Source organism: Anser anser (genome assembly GCF_964211835.1).
Source record: "Anser anser genome assembly, chromosome: 6".
NCBI lineage: Eukaryota > Metazoa > Chordata > Aves > Anseriformes > Anatidae > Anser > Anser anser.
Window position 1 is genome coordinate 28,696,207 of NC_139726.1, and position 20,746 is coordinate 28,716,952.

General features: G+C 39.8%; 1 protein-coding gene across 13 annotated transcripts in view; it reads right to left on the bottom strand.

Moving 5' to 3' along the window:
- PCNT (pericentrin) overlaps window positions 1-20,746 on the bottom strand; it is a 99,756-nt gene that overhangs the window by 58,600 nt on the left and 20,410 nt on the right. For 8 of the 13 annotated variants that reach the window (XR_014586130.1, XM_083842080.1, XM_083842081.1 and 5 more), the window contains 11 exons: window positions 20,569-20,705; window positions 19,971-20,082; window positions 18,315-18,347; window positions 15,883-16,153; window positions 9,502-9,589; window positions 8,263-8,479; window positions 6,294-6,532; window positions 4,687-5,162; window positions 3,008-3,584; window positions 1,790-2,023; window positions 874-1,038 (listed from right to left, as the gene is read on the bottom strand). Coding sequence is in view for 12 of the 13 variants with exons in the window: in XM_083842080.1 (XP_083698206.1) it covers window positions 874-1,038; window positions 1,790-2,023; window positions 3,008-3,584; window positions 4,687-5,162; window positions 6,294-6,532; window positions 8,263-8,479; window positions 9,502-9,589; window positions 15,883-16,153; window positions 18,315-18,347; window positions 19,971-20,082; window positions 20,569-20,705 (2,549 nt within the window). In the remaining variant the exon portion in view is untranslated. The remainder of the gene's footprint in view (window positions 1-873; window positions 1,039-1,789; window positions 2,024-3,007; window positions 3,585-4,686; window positions 5,163-6,293; window positions 6,533-8,262; window positions 8,480-9,501; window positions 9,590-15,882; window positions 16,154-18,314; window positions 18,348-19,970; window positions 20,083-20,568; window positions 20,706-20,746) is intronic. The other 5 variants (XM_083842083.1, XM_083842075.1, XM_083842084.1 and 2 more) reach the window with 3 other exon arrangements.

Consider the following 20,746-nt stretch of genomic DNA (forward strand, 5'->3'; position numbering starts at 1 on the left):
ATCCTACTTGAAGAGATGACAGATACAGTAAGGTTCTGTTGACATCTCCCAGGGAGACACAAATACGGAGGATGGTCGATCACCAAATATAGGTTATTTTTGCTCAACATGTGCTCAGCACAGTGATAACAGATGCATGCAAGCGTTGCTCTTGGTATTGGTGAGTTTCCCCCTCTCTTCTGAGGCACGATACATCTTCTCCACTTATCTCATAACTGAGTATATGACACCTAACTAACCTACCAAGGCATTTGGCATGAGGCACAGAAGATGACAGGCAATTACTACATCATACACAGTGCCAAAAAGAGATAATTTTTAGATATTCTCATCAAGATGAAAGTTTGGAACCAAAATGATGAACCCAAGAAAGCAGAAAAGAAAAACAAAATTCACATGCACAAAGTATTCAGACATCGCACAGTTGACAAAAGCTTAGGTAACTGAACATTTTTTGCTGTACATACACAAGTGCTGTAGACAAGGAAATACTTGGTCGAGAGTACAGTCTCTGCAGACACTAAGAAGAAAATCAAGTTTCAAGCAACAAAATGAACGTAAATCCACACAAGAATTATTTCTCAGAGCAAATACTTTGCACTGATTTTTTTTTTTTTTATCTAAAGGGCACCATTTCACAACCAATTCAGGATTAAATGAATCCTACGGTAAATACTATAACTCCTTCACAGAACGCTGTATTATTTTTAGCACTGCTTTTCTAGTTCTAACATTGAGAAGCAAGGAAGAGAACTAGTTTGGATTGCCTTTTATATATAATACAGCTGAAATACAATAACATACTAATTGTTCATTTTCAAAAAAAGCAAGCTACCAGTACATTCTTTGAAGTTCATTTTAATTAGACCTTACCTTCAGCTGTGCAATTTGCTGCTCAAGGAGTACTTCTGACTGACACTTCAGCAGCTCAATCTCTTCCTGGAACTGAAGCTGTTGCTTCATTTTTACCTCCTCAAACTGAGACAGAAGAGCTGTCCTCACATTTTCTACTTCAGAGGCCGATGCAGAAGCATACATCTGCACACAAGGGAATAACAAAATATTTGAGCTAGTGTTATAATTAAGGAAGAAACAAAAATAAAAACAAACCATAAAGCCCAGACAAACTCTTAAGAGAATTTTCATAATAGTTGTCTCCAGACCTCAAAGCCATACAGAGGTGCTATCTATCATCATGCTGACTATGGAAAAGCAAGTCGATAAAAATAGGTAAGAAGCAACAAAAATACTTAAGATACCAAACATCTCCTACATTCATGAGACCATCAAGTCAACCTAACAGACCCTACTTATTTTTTTTTCCTCAACAGACATATGCCTAAGAAAAAAAGACTAAAGTCAAAGAGACCTGATAGCAGCCTTCCAGTACCCAAAGGAGGCCTACAGGAAAGCAGGAGACGGACTCTATCACGGAATATGGTTATAGGAGAGGAGGGAACAGCTTTAGACCAAAAGAGGGTAGGTTTAGATTAGATATAAGGAAGAAATTCTTCACTCAGAGAGCAGTGAGGCCCTGGCACAGGCAGCCCAGAGAAGCTGTGGATGCCCCAACCCTGGCAGTGCCCAAGGCCAGGCCAAATGGGGCTTTTGAGCAACCTGGTCTAGTGGAAGGTGTCCCTGCCCACAGTAGGGGGGTTGGAACTAGAGGTTAGAAGAAAACCAAAAAAGCATCTAGGAATATTCCCTACGTTCTAAAATTAATAAAACTGAATTTACTCAGTGTGAATGAATGGCTTATTTTGGGTTTAGGTATTTGCAATACTCTGACCTCTTGTTCATGTTCATGTTGTGCTTTTAGTTTTCCCAGTTCTTTCTCCAACTCCCTGGAGTATTCCTCCTTATGTTTCTTAATTTCTGCCTCATGAAGATCCTGAAGTTCTTGCAGTGCTTTTCTATGTTTTTCTTCCATACGCACTACTTCCTCACGTAATATATCCAGGGCTAGATCTTTTTCTTCTTCCAACAAACATCTTTGATTTTGAAGAGCTGTTTTCAAATCATTCTGTATATGCATTAATTTTAAAAAGGGTAAATAAAAACGGTAAATAAAAAGGGTATAAAAGTACAAATATTTTTGTAACCCATTTGGAAAGTGCATGTCCTTCTGTATCAAAGTTTAAGTAAACATGATCAACATTGCCTCATGAATGAGAAGTATACACACACATGCACATACTCTGTATCACTGAAATGGGTTTATTTTTTCCATCTCTAACAGTTCTGTAAGTCCCCTGCTTTTTCTGGACATGGTGAGAGAAGTCAAAAAATAACACTAAAACCACAACAACAAACATTACAGCTATCTGGAGGATCCTCAAGTATCAGCTATGAAATAACAGCCTTCCTAACTCTCTGACTTGGAAAAATTTTGGTATCATTTTTTACATACCCAAACTCTAAAAGATCTCAGACCTCTGCCCATACACTCTTGTGCTATGTACTCCACCTGTTAAGGGCCTTAAGACAAGGCACACTCTCTCACCACCTACTCCCCAAATCCCATCTAGGACTCAGAGTGCCTTTCCTCTATTCTTCCCCTCAAGTCTGTACCACTAAGGAGGACCTTTCAATTCACAAAGATGGACCCTAACCTACAGAAATACATTTACTCAATACCAATCAGTTCTAAAGAATGACACGGTAATTCTGCTAGACAAAGAAACTCCAAGCCACAAAGCGGAGACCCTCCAATTGGAAATTATGTTAAACTTGCATCTCATGTATATTCTCCATACACTGAGATAGAAAACTCATTAGTCTGAGTGTTTGGGGAAGGGATGACAGACTTTTTCATCTTCGGTTTCCTACTTCAACTCACAGTACGACCATGCAAGTTTTAGTGCTGGCACAGAGAAGCCTGTAGAAAATACACCCAAAGAACATGGGTAAAAGGTGATCCCACACATTTCAACATCTCACACTTAGGCAGGCTTAAAAACATAACATGAAATTTCACCTTCTATGCTAAGTTTTCTTTCTGACTCACCTTATGAAATTCTTCTGCTTCCATAGCCATAATTTTAAGTTTTTCCATATGCACAGTAGCTAGCTCAATTTTCAAATTGTTTTGTGCAAGCTGAAGTTCCTCAGCATACTTTAATTTCAACATCTCTATCTCTTGAGCCAAGTGTGCTTGATCCATTTTGTCCTTTTCACGGAACTGTTCTGTGTGATGCAGCTGTAGCTTCTCAAGAACCTGCCTGTGTTCATCTCTTATATTCTGAATTTCTGACAGGTAGGATGACTCCAAGGAATCCAGGTTTGATAAGTGTTTAGCCTCCAGTTCATCAATTTGTGCTTGATGTTTTGTCTGCAGTTCAGCAACAGAAGCTTCAATCTGAATCTGCTGTTTACTTTCTAGTGTAGATTTAAGCATCTCAATTTCAGCTTGGTGCTTTGTCTGAAACTCAGTGGTAAGAGACAAAATTTGCTCCTTATGCTTTTCCTGTAACTGCTGACTTTGGAGTTCTAGCTCATCAACATGTTTCTTCTTCAGCTCTTGGAGAAGAATCTCTTGCTCAGTAGTGAATTTCTGAGTCATAGCTTTGTGTTCCTCCATAAATCTAAATTATTTCCAATAAAGTTCAAAGAATATTGTCAAAAAGGCACTTTTTGTTGAAATAATAAATAACAAAGAGGTAGGCCTTATTTAGCCTCCATACCTTCAGCTTTATGTTTCTAATACATAGCTAATTCAAAGCAAACCACAACGATGATTTCATAGCCACATAATTAATGTTTTAGGCAATGTAAGTTGGTCATATCTGGTTATTATTAGCTAGACTGGCACCCCTATTAAATTCCTACTAATACAGAGTAACACGCAAACCTTGTTCTCTCAGTCTCATTTAAAGCCCACTGATGGGGTAGTACAGGAAATTAACACTGACAAAGAGCCCACAAATACAAGATGAATTTCAAAACCAGTTTGAGCAAATATTGCCATACGAGAGCATCTAGGAAACAGTACATACATTTCAAGAGTGTGCCTTATTACTGTTTACTTGCAGACAACATCTCTAAATGTATGACGTTTAGACTAAGACTTAAAACCACTGTGGAAGCATATGAGGGAAACAGGGGCTTCTCCAAATTAGGCTTCTCCAAATTAATCTCAGCTTTCTGAGGTCTACTTAAAAGCTTGATGCAGAAGATTTAATATCTTAAATGCTGCAATTTGCAGTAATCATTAATTATAGTATCAACCATCAACCTCAGCATTCAGTGGATAACAGAAGCTTCATTTACTGGGGAAGACTTGCTCAAATTCATTTGAATAGTTTGAACGACCTTGAAAACATTTCAAGAATTTTCCCATTTATATGTCCTGAATGTTTCCTTTCCTCCAAGACTAATATATGATTTTCATCTGCACAGTATATTCTTAAATGAAATGAAATGTAACAGTCAGAACTAGACCAGATGTGCTAGACTAGATTTAACGCATTTACTTGAAGTACAATTCTATAGCAACTGTAATGGACAGCATTACTGTTCCTTGATAATGTAAGCTTTACATATGTAAGTAATCTGGTGCCATCAAGTGACAAACCTACATCACTGTCACTTACTAGATTTAAAATAAGAAAACAATATCTGAATGAGAGACTAATCATTCCTAATGAGCATTGAGCATTTCCTTGAGCATTTTCACTTAAGACTTACTTGTTTTGTGCTTCCATAAGTTTCAGTGCACATTCTTCCTGCAGACAAAGCATGGCCTTTTCCATTTCTTCTCCCATGAGCACTCTGGCTGCCTGCAGATCACTCTCATATTGTTCCTGAGATTTGTGTGTAGCCTGTGCACTTGCAAGGCTGTCCTCCAGTTGTTGCAAGTTGTTTTGTTGCTCTTTTACTAACTTTTCTAATTCTACAATTCTGGCAGCTTGGTAATCTTGGAGCCGATTCATTTCTGCTTCACGAACTTCAAATTCCTTTTGCAAATTCTGTTTCTCACATTCCAACCTATTTTGCAGTTCTAAACGCAACAATGATAATTTCTCTTCTGCTTGGATTCTCTGGTCCTCACTTTCGTGTTTCCATTTATTCTCTTTTTCTTTGTACATAGTCTCTATTTTCTGGATTTCTTCTCTGGCTTCCCTTAATTCATTCCTGTGATTCTCAGCAATTTTATATTTTACCTGTGAACACATTTATTAAAATTGCATAAAATAACAGAACGCAACTGAAGTGTCTGCAGTAAACACTCCCAGGCATTTAATGTCTTGGAGAGATTCGATCCTTGCAGACAAGTCACCCTTCCAAATAAAAGAAAGGCTGAAATGAATTCAAGTACCTATAAATTGACAACTCTCTTCTACAACTACCTGAAAGGAGGTTGTAGTGAGGAGAGTGTCAGTTTCTTTTCTCAATTGACAAGTGACAGGACAGGAAGTGTTCTCAAATTGTGTCAGAGGAGATTTAGACCGGACATTAGGAAAAATTTCTTCACAGGGAGAGTGGTTAAGAATTGCATGGGCTGCCCAGGGAAGTGGTAGAGTCTCCATCCCTGAAGATATTTAAGAGAAGTGTGGGCATGGCACTGAGGGTTCAGTGATGGGACTCAGTAGGTCAGGATGACAGACGGACTTGATCTCGAAGTTCTTTCCCAACCTAACTGATTCTATGATTCTCAGCTCAAGGGCTTTGATGATGATAATAAAGAGCCACACCAGAATAAAATGAAAACAGAAATCTGTTGTCCTATTCTTTCTTCTTCCCCAAGAACTGCTCTTAAAAAAAAATCTGATTGTTTGCTTCAGAAGACAGTCCTATCAAAACCAGAAAATGCTTTGGGGTGACATATTCAGCAGAAGGGCGTTTTCTATCTGCCACGTTGCTTTCTGCTCAATTCTCCATTACTGCGTGACACAACAGTATGAAAGTGCATGACCTTACTTAGAAATACAAGATGCTGCTCCACAGGATGAACTTAAGTACTTGCCTGTATTAGAAGCAGTGTACATATGCTTGACCCACATTAATGAAAATGGTGGATTGGACCAACCCTTGAAACATTTGTCCTCTCACACTGTCTGTGCTCTTAAACGCTTAGTCCCCTTGCAGATTAACTTTTCTTCAAAGCTAATGTGCTCTGAACTTCAGACTTGCATTCCAATATCGAAGTGTATCCATGCAACTCTATTTAAACCTGAAGCTACCATCACCAACTAGGCACATTTTAAAATAAGTGCCACATGTACTTCTCCTGGCCTTCCTAGCAGACCTGCACTTACCCAACTCTATACAAACAGCCCTGTAACTTGGATTACCTGTTCCATTTCCTTTTTCAGATGCTTTTCATTCTGCACTGAAAAATCTTTTTGTTTAGCAATCTCTTCCTTTAAACACTTTATTTCATCTGAAAGCTCTGCAATATGCTGTTTCTCAGAGTGGAGGAGAGAAAGCTTGACTTTGTGCTCTTCCTCCAGCACAGACACTCGTGTGGCCACCTCCATTTCAACTTGACGTGCTGCATCTTGAGCACTCTGTAGGCGTAATTTGGTGATTTCTGTCAGAAAAAAAATACAAAAAAAACAAAAACAAACAAAAAAAACCACTGAAATGACTTTCTAGAATTTATTTAACAGGTCACAGTAATGCACAGCAATAAAGCTGAATGTTGTCAGGTATGCAGTTCACCAGTAGTCATACTAATTACAGGCAAACAATAATCACTTATCAAAAATGATTTTGTAGTCTGCTTTGCTTTATCATCACCTTTGAAATTTGTCAGTATCAACACACATGAAACCTGTGGCAGGACATCCCTGCTAACAGCACAGCCATGAGTTGATTTTCTTTTTAGACATTATAATGGCCGATTTATGGAAGTTTTATCTCCTCTTTCACATACAGAATTCATGTAAAGAATTTCTCCAAAAAGTCAATTGGAGAAAACTCTAAACATCCTAATTTAGCAGTTTTGATACATTATCTACTAGTTGAAAAAACAAACAAACAAAAAACAATTGAACATAAGTAGTATGGCTGAAAATTTAAAAAGTTGCACCGATCTTTTTAACCAACGTACAGTGGAATATAGCTATGTAACACACAACTATAACTAACTGTGAGTTATGGATGAGTTAAAACGTGTGTAATATTGTGCTCTCAGAAAGAGGTTGCAAATACAAGAACTGCCATGATCCCTTATCTGCACCTCAACAATACGTGCATTTCCTATTGAATACAAGCCAGCATATTTATCTAAATTACAAGATTGCATTTTGCAAGACAAGCAGCAACTGTTAAGAAATTAATGAGACTTCCTATGTGGCTAGTTTCATGTAAACTTAGCCATAAGAAGAACTTTATCCTGAATTCTACAGCAGAAGTTACCTGTTGTAAATTCTGCTCTCCATAAATACTTTCCTCTTTGTTCCCAAATTCATTCCAATACATATACCAACTATTGGAAAATGTGGGAGGAAAATAATACTGAAGTTAAATGAACAGAGGGCTATCAAATCCACAAAATGAACACTGGCAAAAGAGGTGTGGAACAAAGAACATAAGTTGGCGTACTCTGTAGAGTACGCTCTCTGTGGACTGAGAAATGTCCTACTTCACCTAAACACGGCAAATATTTAACATGTCTGACAGACGATATTTATTTGAAATTTTTCGTGTTAATTCACAAATTGACATTGACCTTCTAGACATCAAGAATGCAAACTTAATTAACTCCTTCTAGCAACTACTCCTCAGTTGCAGTAGGTTTTTACCACAGAATAAGCAACTTCAGGTCACCACATCTTTGAATGGAACCTTTTTCATTTAGGTAATTAGTCTCCTAGACTGTCTAGCTGTATTATGTCTGAGAAGGTCATGTAAGACAATGTCATAAGCTTTGTGGATGTGACAGAGTGCTGTCATCTGCTGCCTCCACCAATGAGACCTATTATCATCATAGAATATCCCGAGTTGGAAGGGACCCACAAGGATCATCAAGTCCAACTCGTGGCACCACACAGGTCTACCCCAAAATTCAGACCATATGACTTGGCACAGTCCAAACACTTCTTAAAGCCCGACAGGCCTGGTGCCATGAACAACTCAACATAACCATAAAAGTCAAAAGCAAAGTGCTCAACACTAGCAATTAACAAGCGTTAAGTGTTCTTTATATATATAAAAAGAAAGGTTAATTTCATCAGATAACCTTTAAATATTTAAAGAAAAGCATAAGCCACACAAGCAGCTTACCATTTTACCTCCCAGTTTGTCAGTTTATCTTACCTTTTATATGTTCATCTGAAAGCCTAGCACGGAGCTGCTCAAGTTCCAAACAATGCTTTCTTTTCATTTCCTCTATTTCTACTATGTATTTGCCTGACAGATCCTTCTTCATTTTCATTAGATCCTCTTTATATTGAAGTGCAAGGGAAGACCTTAAGGAATCTAATTCATGTTTGTGCTGTTCTTTAAGTTGTACCTGCAAACAGGCAAGTTCTTCCTATATAAAAAAATGGATTAAGAAGACATCTTCAGCTTTGCGTTGAGGAAACTATGCCAAGATTCTTTCAAGGGGAACAATAAATTAATTCCACTATGAAGCGTGTGCTTGACATTTATCTATCTGGCTTACAAAAACCCTGCTGATTTGCTCCTGCCACTTCAACTGCTACTAGTGCAACAGAATCCCTCAAGGTATATATGCTCTGGAATCACGCGACAAGTCAGAGCAGAGTTTCGGAGCCGTTTGATAGTATAATAGAGAAGAAGGTCCCACAAGCATCTGGGTGGAAAAAGCATCAACGCTCAACACTGAGGAGACCCCCCTCCTTCCCCATGCACAGAGCCTAGACATCAATCTGTGAATGCAGTTTCACACTCAGCTAGGAAACAAATTACAGCAATTTAGAAAAAAATGATATGTACTTCTCATTTGTTTTAGAACTGAGATTTTGTGTATGTTACTAAAGAAACTGAGCTCATGCTGTCTGGAGAATGTCTTGTTTCCTCACTAAAAATATTACTATTTTTAAAGCTAATTTAGAAATAAAATCTTAAAATGAAAAAAAGATTAAAAAAACAACTTTGGGAACTGTTAGACAACTTCAATTAAATTGAACAAAACTTTTATCATAAAATTACAAGGGACATGAAAATAGATGTATACATAAAAGAAGCCGAATTAGTGTCTCCACTTAAGAAAACAGAGCGATGAAAAGCACAATCACTACAGAAGCTATAGAAAAAAATGCAGTGAAATCTGTACTTGTGTGGAAGAGATTTGACAAGAACTCTGTCCTTATTATGAACAGGATAATCCAAACAAAAGACACACAGAACCTCACATTTGATCTATTCTAACTTGGGAATTATTTAAAACTGATGATTTAATACACGTTTGGCAAAAATAATTAAGCCATAATAAATTTCTCAAATATAATTAACTTTGTCTTAGTACCTGGGAATTGGACATCAATTTTCATACAGATCATTTATGGACTAGAAGAACTTCAGAAATACTACCTTATGCTGCTCCACCTGTTGATTTAGCTGATGAAGATAAAGATCTCTTCTCTCTTTCTCATCAGTCTCTCCAAAAACTGTGACAGAACTGAGAAGAGAAAAAGAGTTTTAAAGTTTAAGATCATATCACGTGTCACAAATTAGGTTAAACGAACTTGCTGACTTACAATATGGTATTGAAAGTAGGCAAAGAGCAACTGTAACAGCTACACGGAAAAGTATCCTCCACGTTCATAGAATCATAGAGTGGTTTGGGTGGGAAGGGACGTTAAAGATCATGTAATTCCATAACCCCCCCCGCCATGGACAGAGGCAACTTCCGCTAGACTGGGTTGCTTAAGGTCCCATCCAACCCAGCCTTGACCACTTCCAGGGATGGGCCATCCACATCTTCTCTGGGCAATGTGTTCCAGTTCCTCACCACCCTCAGAGTAAAGAACTTCTTCCTTATATCTAATCTAAATCTACCCCCTTATAGTTTAAAGCCATTCCCTGTTATCCTATCATTATGCTCCCTGACAAAGAGGCTCACTCCTGCTTTTCTATAGACACCCGTTTAGGCACTGAAAGGCCGCTATAAGGTGGCCTCTACCGGACTCCCTCCAACAGGTCCATGTCCTTCTTGTGCTGGGAGCCCCAGTCACCTCCTTATTTTCCATGTGCCTTAGCATAGTTTCCCAGAGGATCTGCTCCGTGATTTTGCTGGGAAGAAGAGGTGAGACTGACTGGCCTGTAGTTCTTCTGGTCTTTCTTCTTCCCTTTTGGAAAATAGGGGGTTATGTTTCCCCTCCTCCAGTCAGCAAGAACTTCACCAGACTGCCACGACTTCTCATATATGATGGACTGTGGCTTAGAAACTTCATCTACCAGTTCCCCCACAACCCGCAGATGCATCTCTCAGGTCCCACGGGCTTGTACACCTTCAGGTTCCTTCAATGGTCTCAGACCTGATCTTCTCCTACAGTGGATGGTTCTTCATTCTCCCGGTCCTTGCCTTTGCCTTCTGGGACTTGATTTGTGGGGCTAAAACTCTTGCTGGTGAACACTGAGGCAAAGCCATTGAGTACCTCAGCCTTCTCCATATCTCGGGTGACCAGGTCTCCCGTTTCCTTCCAGAAAGGGCCCACAAATTCCCTCGTCTTCCTTTTATCACTGATGTACCTATAGAAGCCTTTCTTGTTGCCCTTGATGTCCCTGGACAAATTTAATTTTAAGAGGGCTTTGGCTTTCCTAACCAGCATCCCTGGCTGCTTGGACGATTTCTCTGTTTTCCTCTCAGCTTATCTGTCCTTGCTTCCACCCTCTGTAGGCCTCCTTTTTCTGCTTGAGCTTGGCCAGGAGCTCCTTGTTCATCCGTGCAGGCCTCCTGGCATTTTTGCCTGACTCCCTCTTTGTTGGGATGCATTACTCCTGAGCTTGGAGGAGGTGATCCTTGAATATTAACCAGCTTTCTTGGGCCCCTCTTCCCTCCAAGGCTTTCTCCCATCGTACTCTACCAAGCAGCCCTCTGAAGAGGCCAAAGTCTGCTCAGCTAAAGTCCAGGGTAGCAAGTTTGCTGTGTTTCCCCCTCACTGTCCTCAGGACCCTAAACTGCACCATTTCACAGTTGCTGCAGCCAAGGCTGCCCTTGAGCTTCACTTTCCCCACCAGCCCTTCCTTGCTGGTGAGAACGAGGTCTAGCATAGCACTGTCATCTGACACCCTTTTCAGAAGCTGAAAGCACAGATTTTCAAGTGGTATACGTTAGGTCATCCCTTCAAGGAGATAATTCTCTTTTGATGGGATTTTCTAACCTGTATGAAAATGCCAATGAAGAAGCAGTGGATGTAGATGTAAAATCTCCAGTTTTCTCTGAAAGTACCTATTCTGTTGACGACGATGAACACGTTACCAAGAAAAAGATTTTGGTAAGCGATATTTCATGCCTTGATTTCATGGTATTTACACAAGACTGCTCAGCTCTGTTCCCATCCTAAATCATTGCTGGGCGATTGGCTCGAAGTAGTGGGAAATTAAACACCAAGAGGGGTATGAATAGCTTTCTGTATGTACCGTTGTTAGAACCTCTCTCACTGTCAGATACTGGAGCAAACTCTGGGCTGTATGTAAAGATTGTTTGCCACAGCTTTGAATAAGTGAAAATGCCTTCCAAATACTAAAACTGAAGAATAGGCTGCTTACAGCAGGCTTAGTGTCCCACACGTCTTTATGCTGCTGGTCTGGTACCAGTAAAAATCTGGATTGCTCTTGTGTTCTCTGAAGACTTCTTGAGAGGACTTTGCAAATCCTGGTACTTTTGCAGCGGGATTCCATGGAAGTAACTGATTAGCAACTTTGTGGTAGAGAGTTAGAAGAGACTGTTTCAAAATAGGAGAAGAAAGGTTTTTCTTGGTAATGGGAGTTTTTATGTACTTGTTTCTGTACCCTTTCACAGGAAGATAGTCTACTTCAAAAAATTAATTTTATTCATTTTATTCTCAATTTTTATGCCTTGCTTTTGAAGGAAAATTAATTACAAACACATAAAATGCCCCATTCTCCTATCTCCAACATGTGCCTCATGCCCCTTTCCATGGGCTGAGCTAGCAGCCCTGTAACTGAAGGCGTTTGCTTTGGCTCAGTTTGGGACACACTTCCAGTGGAAAACTGTTCACCAAGGGTTAAGCTTTGATCACTTCATCAAACTAGTGTTGAGTTTCTGCACAGCTGTCCCAATTGGTAGATCCCAAACAGATGAAATGTGTGATGTTGCAGCATGTGATGGGCACAGAAGAGGAAGTGGTGCGGAACCGTCTCTAGTGGCAGTTACATTGGGTTAAATGCACTGTTAACTTGCGGTTTTATTGAAAAGGTGAAGTTTAGGGAATGTCCTCCTGCAGAGCTCAGCTTCTCTCGGACACAGACAACTTAAATTGACTGGCTCTGATAGAGGCCAGAGGATTTGGGCTGGTTTGGGTTTGTTGGCTCCATGAAAGTTAGCATGGCTCTTAGCGTGGTGGTGCAGAGGGCCATTCCTGACAGAGGTTCCCCTTCAGTGTTAACGTCAGGCTGGTTGGATGCTGATTGAACGGTGATTAAAGTTTGTATATTGTAACTTTATATTAAACTTTTAACCCTTTTTGATTTGAAGATGAAGAATCTTCTGGATGCTGACACAATGTCCTGGTTCCAGTTAGGACAGAGTTAATTTTCCCTCATAGTAGCTGGTAGGGTGCTATGTTTTGGATTAGGATGAGAAGAGCGCTGATAACATGCTGATGTTTCAATTGTTGCAGAGCAGTGTTTACACCAGGCCAAGGACTTTTCGGCTTCTCGCTCTGTCCTGCCAGCGAACAGGCTAGGGGTGCAGCAGGAGCTGGGGGGGGACAGACCCAGGACAGCTGACCCAAACTGGCCAAAGGGGTATTCCATACCATCTGACGTCATGCTGAACAATATATAGGGGTGAGCTGGCCGGGGTGGGGGGCCGGCTGCTCGGGGATAGGCTGGGCATCGGTCAGCGGGTGGTGAGCAATTGCATTGTGCATCACTTGTGTCGTACACATTATTATTATTAATACTATTATCATTATCACTATTATTATTATTGTTATCATTATTTCCCTGTCTTAATAAACTCTCTTTATCTCAACTCACAGGCTTCACTTTCCCATTTCTCTCCCCCATCCCTGAGAGGGAGGGGGGGAGGTTGAGCGAACGGCTGTGTGGTGTTTAGCTGCCAGTCAGGTTAAACCACAACACACAACAGTGGATGTTGTGTGTGATTTCAGTTTGGCTTTTTGGGAAGCCTCATTGTGAGGTGTCCTTAATCTTAAGTCGACTGTTATACCCCCATAGACAAACTGAACAGATTTCAGCAGAGGCTTATCATTTCTCCTCAATTACCATAGTTTATATTTGAAATTGCCCAGTAGTGAAATATCTTTTCATGCTGCAGAAAGAGAGTTTTGTTCTACTTGCAAGTTGTAAAATGTATGTAATGTTCCTATTTCTTCCATTTTGCTACAGAAGAAAAGTATCTAGAGGGAAATTATTTACAGTATTCCTCAGAATGACACATCAGCTGAGACTAAATGCGAATGCTTCTCTTTCAAAGACTCTTTTGTTTCTTAAGGCTACTGAAAGAGAAAAATGTAGACAATGGTTTTCAAGGAGTACTGGTGCTGCATTTGTCGTCATATTTGCTGCCTCTAACTCTTTGAAGGAGTAGGCATTTACTCAAGTCAGCACTAGTAACAAAGGTGCTATAAATAGAGACAGCTCAACAGCTGGATTCAGAACACTAAGTTAATGTGAATAAATAAAATATTTTTTTATTTTCAAGCAGATGAAAGAAGCGGATAATCTAACCCCGTCTGATTTGCAAGATGACATAAGATCAAGAGTATCTGCCACAGACGTGATGAGCAATGAATATGGCAGCAGTAAGTTCAACCTTGTTTGTAGATTCCTTTCACTTTTTTGATAGCTTCGGGAAAAAACTATTCTAACATTGCCACTTTCCCCAATTTCCTTTTACTGCGCATCTTTTATTTGCTATCTGTGCCTTTCTTAGTTGGTTCAGAAGGTAGTCACGCTAGTGAAAGTCTACTTTTCCTTCTTCATCCCTTTTCATACTGGGTAGGAGACATGGAGTTTTATTGAATCTTAACTTAAAATCATCATCATCATCGTTCCTGGTGCTAAAGGTGACTTATAACCTTCTACTTGTTTAAGTTGGTTCAGGTCAACCTCTTACAAGATTTCAATCAACTAACCATACATTTATGCTAGCAGAAGGAATCAGTTACTTGCAAGCACTTATGCTGGTTTCAAGTTCTCTTCAGCTTTCTAACACCTGGGGGCTGTCTCTTTCTCTAGGTACCAGCTCAGATTTGCTTAAATAGTGGAAAATTACACACTGAGAGGCGTATGTACATCTGCTTGGTCTTCCTGGTTCAGTAGCCTGCAGCAGACTCCCACTATGCCACTCTTGCCCCTGCCCTCCCTTTAGTACTGACCCATAAGCTCTGTCAGCTCCTCATCCACCTCCAGGCAGAGCTCCATGCACTCCAGCTGCTCACTGACATAGAGGAGGACACCCCCTCATCTCCTCTGCCTGTCCTTCCTAAAGGACCTGTATCCTTCCATTTTAACACTCCAGTCATGGAAATCGTCCAACCGTTTCTCTGTAATGCCAGTGAGTTCATAGCCCTGCAGGTGTGTGCACATCTGTAACTTTTCTTGTTTATTTCCCATGCAACATGCGTTTGCATAAAGACATTTAAGCTGGGCCCCTGATGAAGCTGATTTACTGGCAGTAGCAGCTGGAATTCCTTTGTGCTGCTCTTCAGTTGCTCTCCTGCTGACCCATGACTTTTCTCTAGGCTCTGGTCATCTATCACTGACGCCACTCCTCCAGTTGGGAGGAGTGGGATGGATTGAGATTCCCTTACCCTGTAAACTTAAAGTTTAAAGGCCTCTTCATCAGCTTGTCAAGCCTATGACCACAGATGCTCTTCCCTTTCTCTGACAGTGGACCCCATCAGACCAGGTTTCTCAAAGTGAGTCCTACAGTCTAAGTAGCCAACCCCCCCAACTGTGGCACCAGTCCCGAAACCATCTGCTGATTTGACAGATTTAAGTGGCCCTTTCAATCCCCTTCCCTTTGACCAGGAGGACTGATGAAATAACCACCTGTGATCCTGAGTACTTTAGTACTGCTCCCAGGGCTCTTTAATCCCTCAATACTACTCAGACTGCTCCTTGCTGCATTACTGGTGCCCACATGAAACAACAGCAGTGGGTAATAGTCATTAAGCTGTATGAGACTTGACAGTCTCTTGGTGATCCTTGATATGAGCCCCTTGTAAGCAACAGACTTCTCTCAAGAGAAGATTAGTTTGGCAAATGGGTGCCTCTACCTCTCAGAAGAGAGTCTCCTACTACTATCACCCATCATCTTTTCTTAGTTGCACTGGTTGTTATGCAGGGAGTAAATTGGGCTGCCTTACTCAGCTCCACTCAGGTTCATAGAATCAGAGAATTGTTTAGGTTGGGAAAAAAACCTCTAAGATCATTTAGTCCAACCATTAACCTAGCATTTCCACATCTACCACTAGACCATGTCCCTAAGCGCCATATCTATACATCTTTTGAAGACCTCCAGGAATGGTGACTCCACTACTTCCCTGGGCAGCCTGTTCCAATGCCTCACCACCCTTTCAGTGAAGAAATTTTCTCTAATATCCCCTCTAAATCATATCCAACTTCCATTGCTGGCTTTCTAACTTCAAATCACCTCATGTCCAGTCCCAACATACTTAATGGCTAACATCACCTTTTATACAAACGAATGGAAGCACTCCATCATAACATGAGATGAAAAGAAAAGGAACTTACTACCTGATACCCCCTGCTTGATCCTGGCTCGTGACCATCTCCTCTGACAATGAATATTCTTTCAGTTCTTCCAGTCTCTGTTGCAAGAAAGTCAATTCTTCTCTGTAGTTTTCTTCAGCAACTCTTAACTTTTGTTCAAAGTAAAGTCTCAACTGTTCTAATTCAGTCTCATGCTCACTTTTTCTTTGCTGACGCTGCTGTTCAAATTCTTGTTTTAAATGCTCTATTTCTTCCACCCGTGATGCACGAGCCAGGAGCTGCTCTCTTAATTCTGGAATGGAAACAAGAACAATGTAAGTACTCAATAGTGTACAACTCAAGAAGTCATTCTGTGAAGATCAGCCAAATTTTAGTTCTTGAGATGGCAGTAAAATGCTATCCTGTAAGCTGCATAAGAAAATGAACTTCTAAAAAACAAAACGTTCCTTCCTCAGAAGACAGTAAAACAACATTCGCCATTTATACTGCATTCAGAGAAACCATTATCACAACAATCAAAACTTTCAGCAGACTGTTAGCCCCCCTAGTTTCCTTGTGCCTCAGGCTTAGGCCATTGACATGTAGAGCTCTGCAATAACGTTTAATCTTCAGTCAAGATCATTTAATTTGCTCCTGGAAAAAACATCTAAAGAAAAACAATTTTAGCACAAAACTATGCAGAAAGACATGGCACAAGAAAAAGAATCTGGACTACTTTAGTAATGGTTTGGCTATCCACCACAAGCTTGCACAGAAGCCAAATTCACTGGATCAAAAAGCCACCTAGACAAAAAAGAAGTAGAATCATAGAATCATTAAGGCTGAAAAAGACCTCCAAGATCATCTGGTCCAACCATCACCTTATGTCACCCAATGTCAATGTCACCCACTAAGCCATGTCCCTTAGCACCCTGTCCAACTTTTCCTTGAACACCCCCAGGAACGGTGACGCCACCACTTCCCTAGGCAACCTGTTCCAGTGCCTGACTGCTCTATCTGAGAAGAAATGTCTCCTCATTTCCAACCTAAAACTCCCCTGGCACAACTTGAGGCCATGCCTTCTAGTCCTATCACTAGTTACCTGTGAGAAGAGGCCGACCCCCAGCTCCCCACAACTTCCTTTTAGATAGTTGTAGAGACCAATAAGGTCTCCCTGGAGCCTCCTCTTCTCCAGACTAAACAACTGCAGTAGGAAACAGTCATCTTGTCTGTTTCAGCAAGCTACCCTTCTTTAAGGAAGTGAGAGTAAAGGACAGTTACAGCATATTCAGGAATTCCAAGAGCTTTCTTTCCCCGTTTCCTGTTTTAAAGTAGCAGTAATGTATCAGGAAGTGAAAAAGTGGAAAAAGGACAAAAATCACAGGGAAGAATAAAAAAGTTTCCCAGATGGCTTAACTGCCTAGATAACTTAAGGCTTGACATATCCACAAAGGATTAACTGAAGATGGAACTGCATTTTAGGAAGGGAAAAAACAAACAATAAAGCCACACAATTAGAGACAAGCAGCAGCTTACGTTATTCTGTAAGAGAAGCTTCAGAAAGAAGTATGGAAATGACTGCAGATACTTCCCAAAGTTTACACAAGCCAACAGTCATCTGAATGTTAAACAAATGTTCCTATGCCATAAAAAAAGTATCTGTTAAAGGACAAACCAGTATTCCCAGTATGGACTGACAGGAAATACAGAGAAAGACTCCCAGGCCTGTGGTTTGGCCAGTAACTCAAGTGTTGTTTGGTACTGCACTCCAGCTCACATCCCCAGTATGCAATCAAACTGCCTGAAATACAGGCATGGAATCACCGAACTATAAACACCAGACACCTTCAGCTTACTCACATTCTCTTCTGAGCCACACTTCAGCTCTGCAGTACTCACATTGAGGAGACTGGGTGAAGGGCAAGCATGTTCCCAGTGCTGCACAGCTATCCTCACCCAGCAGCACAGCGCACTCACATCACAGCCCGCCACTCAAGAAGCAATGTAGCTGATTGTCACAGTATGTTTTTGTATAACCCACCAGAGAACACACACTTGGAGAAAATCCTCACAGCAAACAAGCAAACAGGAAGAATATGAGCAGTAAGCACATGAATCTGCTTCTTAAGGCAGCCGTTGACAGGTACGGGGACCAGAGGAATCAAATGACAAGCAGGGACTAGTGAAAACACTAATGGCATAGGCAAGGAAAGTCCAATCTCAGGTAGGTGTTACCTAACCAGCAAAGTCTGCTGGCATGACATTAACATAGGAAAGCATTAGACAATTTTGAACTAGAATGTCATTTTTTAGTCAGCAGCTAGATAATTGGAACGCTGCTCTGTGTTCTGAAACCACTGCACTAAGTCCTCAAACCAGTTCAAATGCATTGTCAAATGATGACTTGAGTGGAGAAAAGCAGAGTAAAACAAAACAACTTTAAGATCTCCTCACGCAAAAAGAGATATCCTCACCTGGAACATGGGCTTCCATCTTGGACTCACCATCTCAAGCATGATGAAGGAGAAACAGAAAGGGTCCAAATAATGGTAATGTGAGTGATTAGATGCATAGAAAGACATTTGAATCGTTACTAAAGATTAGGGCTATTGAGAGGGAATATAGGAGTTCAAGCAAATACTAAGTCATGCTACCTATACTATAAATCTATAACAAAAAATGGATCTAAAGTCAAGGTAGAATCTGACTAAATCAAAAAATGTATTGAACTTATGACTGAAAAAAACATCCTCACTAAACCCTATTATATTTTGAAAGCTACTTAGTTGTATTGATTAAAAATTTGAAACGATATTTAAAACAATAGGCAACATATCCTTAACTACTCCAGCATAAGTAAAGAATGCCATCTAATGTTACTGTCTGAATGCAAAGGAAACACATACAGCTAACGTTAAAATCATGTTGCCTAGCTGTTTTAACTCTTTAAAATTAATTCTTTCATTTATTATACATCTGTTGCGCACATACATCTGAGAGATATTCACACTTCACTTCAACCAAAAGTGTGTCAACTGATTACTACACCATGAAGTTGACTATGACATTATGAAACATAGCAATAAGAAATCTTAAGATGTATAAAGCTCACCATGTCACATTTCATCAATACCCCCAGACATTTTCTTTCAAGCTTTAAAACTCTTCCAAAACTTTAATGCAGATACACATAAGACTAACAAAACCAACCAAACAAAAAACACTGCTCCTGTTTAAGTGCTCCATACCTTCTTATTTTTTGCTTTTAAGTTTATGGGACTTGCTTATTTTTTAAAATGAAACCATCCTTTTGGAAAAAGCAGCTTATTTGTAGCCTTGCAGGAAAACAACATTATTCATTCTGATTTCAGAAGTATTACCTGAAGGTTGTTATTCTGTTTTTAAAACACAGGTATAGAAAAGCTCCAGATTAAATATATCTAAGAATTACATGTGTCAGAAGATAGTGAATTTCCAGTTTGAGCATCAATGAAAAAGGCTTTTATTTAACTCATCTCACAACTGAAGAGGAAATAAAAGCCATTTTTACCTCAAGACATAACCTAATCACTCAGTTTTTGAAAGATTTCTGCTTAAAAAAGCAACTGACCTCCTAATTATATCCAAATAAAAGAAAAAACCTTCACAGTTACACTAAACTTCTTGAAAACCAAGTAGTCATCTTTACTGTCTAGCTACAATTAACCATTTTCTCAACTGAATTTATAACCCTTTCTCTACTGAATATAAATAGGAGCATGTTCCATAGAGCAGCATTTTCTCCATTTGAACTGCATTACATTTATTTAAAGCTGCAATTAAAGTGTTTTTCACTAAAGATTTTTATAGCATGCAGGAGTAGAGCAGGAAGGAAAAAGAAAATGACAAGAGTGAGCATTTTGTCACAGCCATACCATGCTTTTTGACATTGCAGGACCGACTAGTCATACAGTGCTTACTTGCCTCTCACTTCAGAAATCTTTTAGGCACACAATCACTAGGGTATAACCCACTCTACACATCTGTGACCTAGATGTGTGTTTCTGGTACATGATTAAAAGCCTTTCATATCAATAATGCATACTTCCATATGAACAAGAGGCAACAATACCCATCAGTTTTGAACATACCACTCAACTCCTGCCGATTTGCTCGGGTACTGTCAAGTTGAGACCAAAGCTGCCTGACTTCTTCTTGTGACTGAGTCTTGAATTCTTCATGCATGATATGAAGTTTTTCCAGCTATGGAGAAAAAAATAAATTTTGTTCTAATTGATTATTACCATGCAACATAGACAGTTCAGTCAGGACAAGGTGGAAACATTAGTGACAACCAGATTCTGAGATCCTGACCCAGGTTACCAGAGATACTGAGTAGTACTTAACTGTTAGACCTTCTCTTCTAGCAGGGGGTTTTGTTGCCAATGCTGTATTTACCATCACTAGCAAGAATCAAGTATTAGTTAGATAAGAAACTTAGGAACCAAAGCATCAAGTACATTAATACAGAAGCAGTGACACCGAATTGCAGAACAGCAGTTGTGTTCAGAAGACTTTGAATCACTATTAAAGACCAAGAGTGTTTACCTATTTTATGAATGTGCTTTGTATTTTCTTTAAAACCCCTAAATACAAACTCGTTACTTAAATGATGAGCATATAGTTTATTTTTGTGACACACAGACACACAGAGTAATCAACCATTCAAAGTTGAGAAGTTCTATTTACCTCCTTCTGAAGATTCTGTTCTTTTTCTTGGCTTTTCATCTTTATATCTTCTAGGAGTTGGTTATGTTCAGTCTGCAGCTGTTCATGTAAGTTTGTGATGGCTAACTGGTGTTGTTTCTCAAGATCTATACATTTTACTACAATTAAAAAGTAATTGTTACATCACCATCCTGGATGC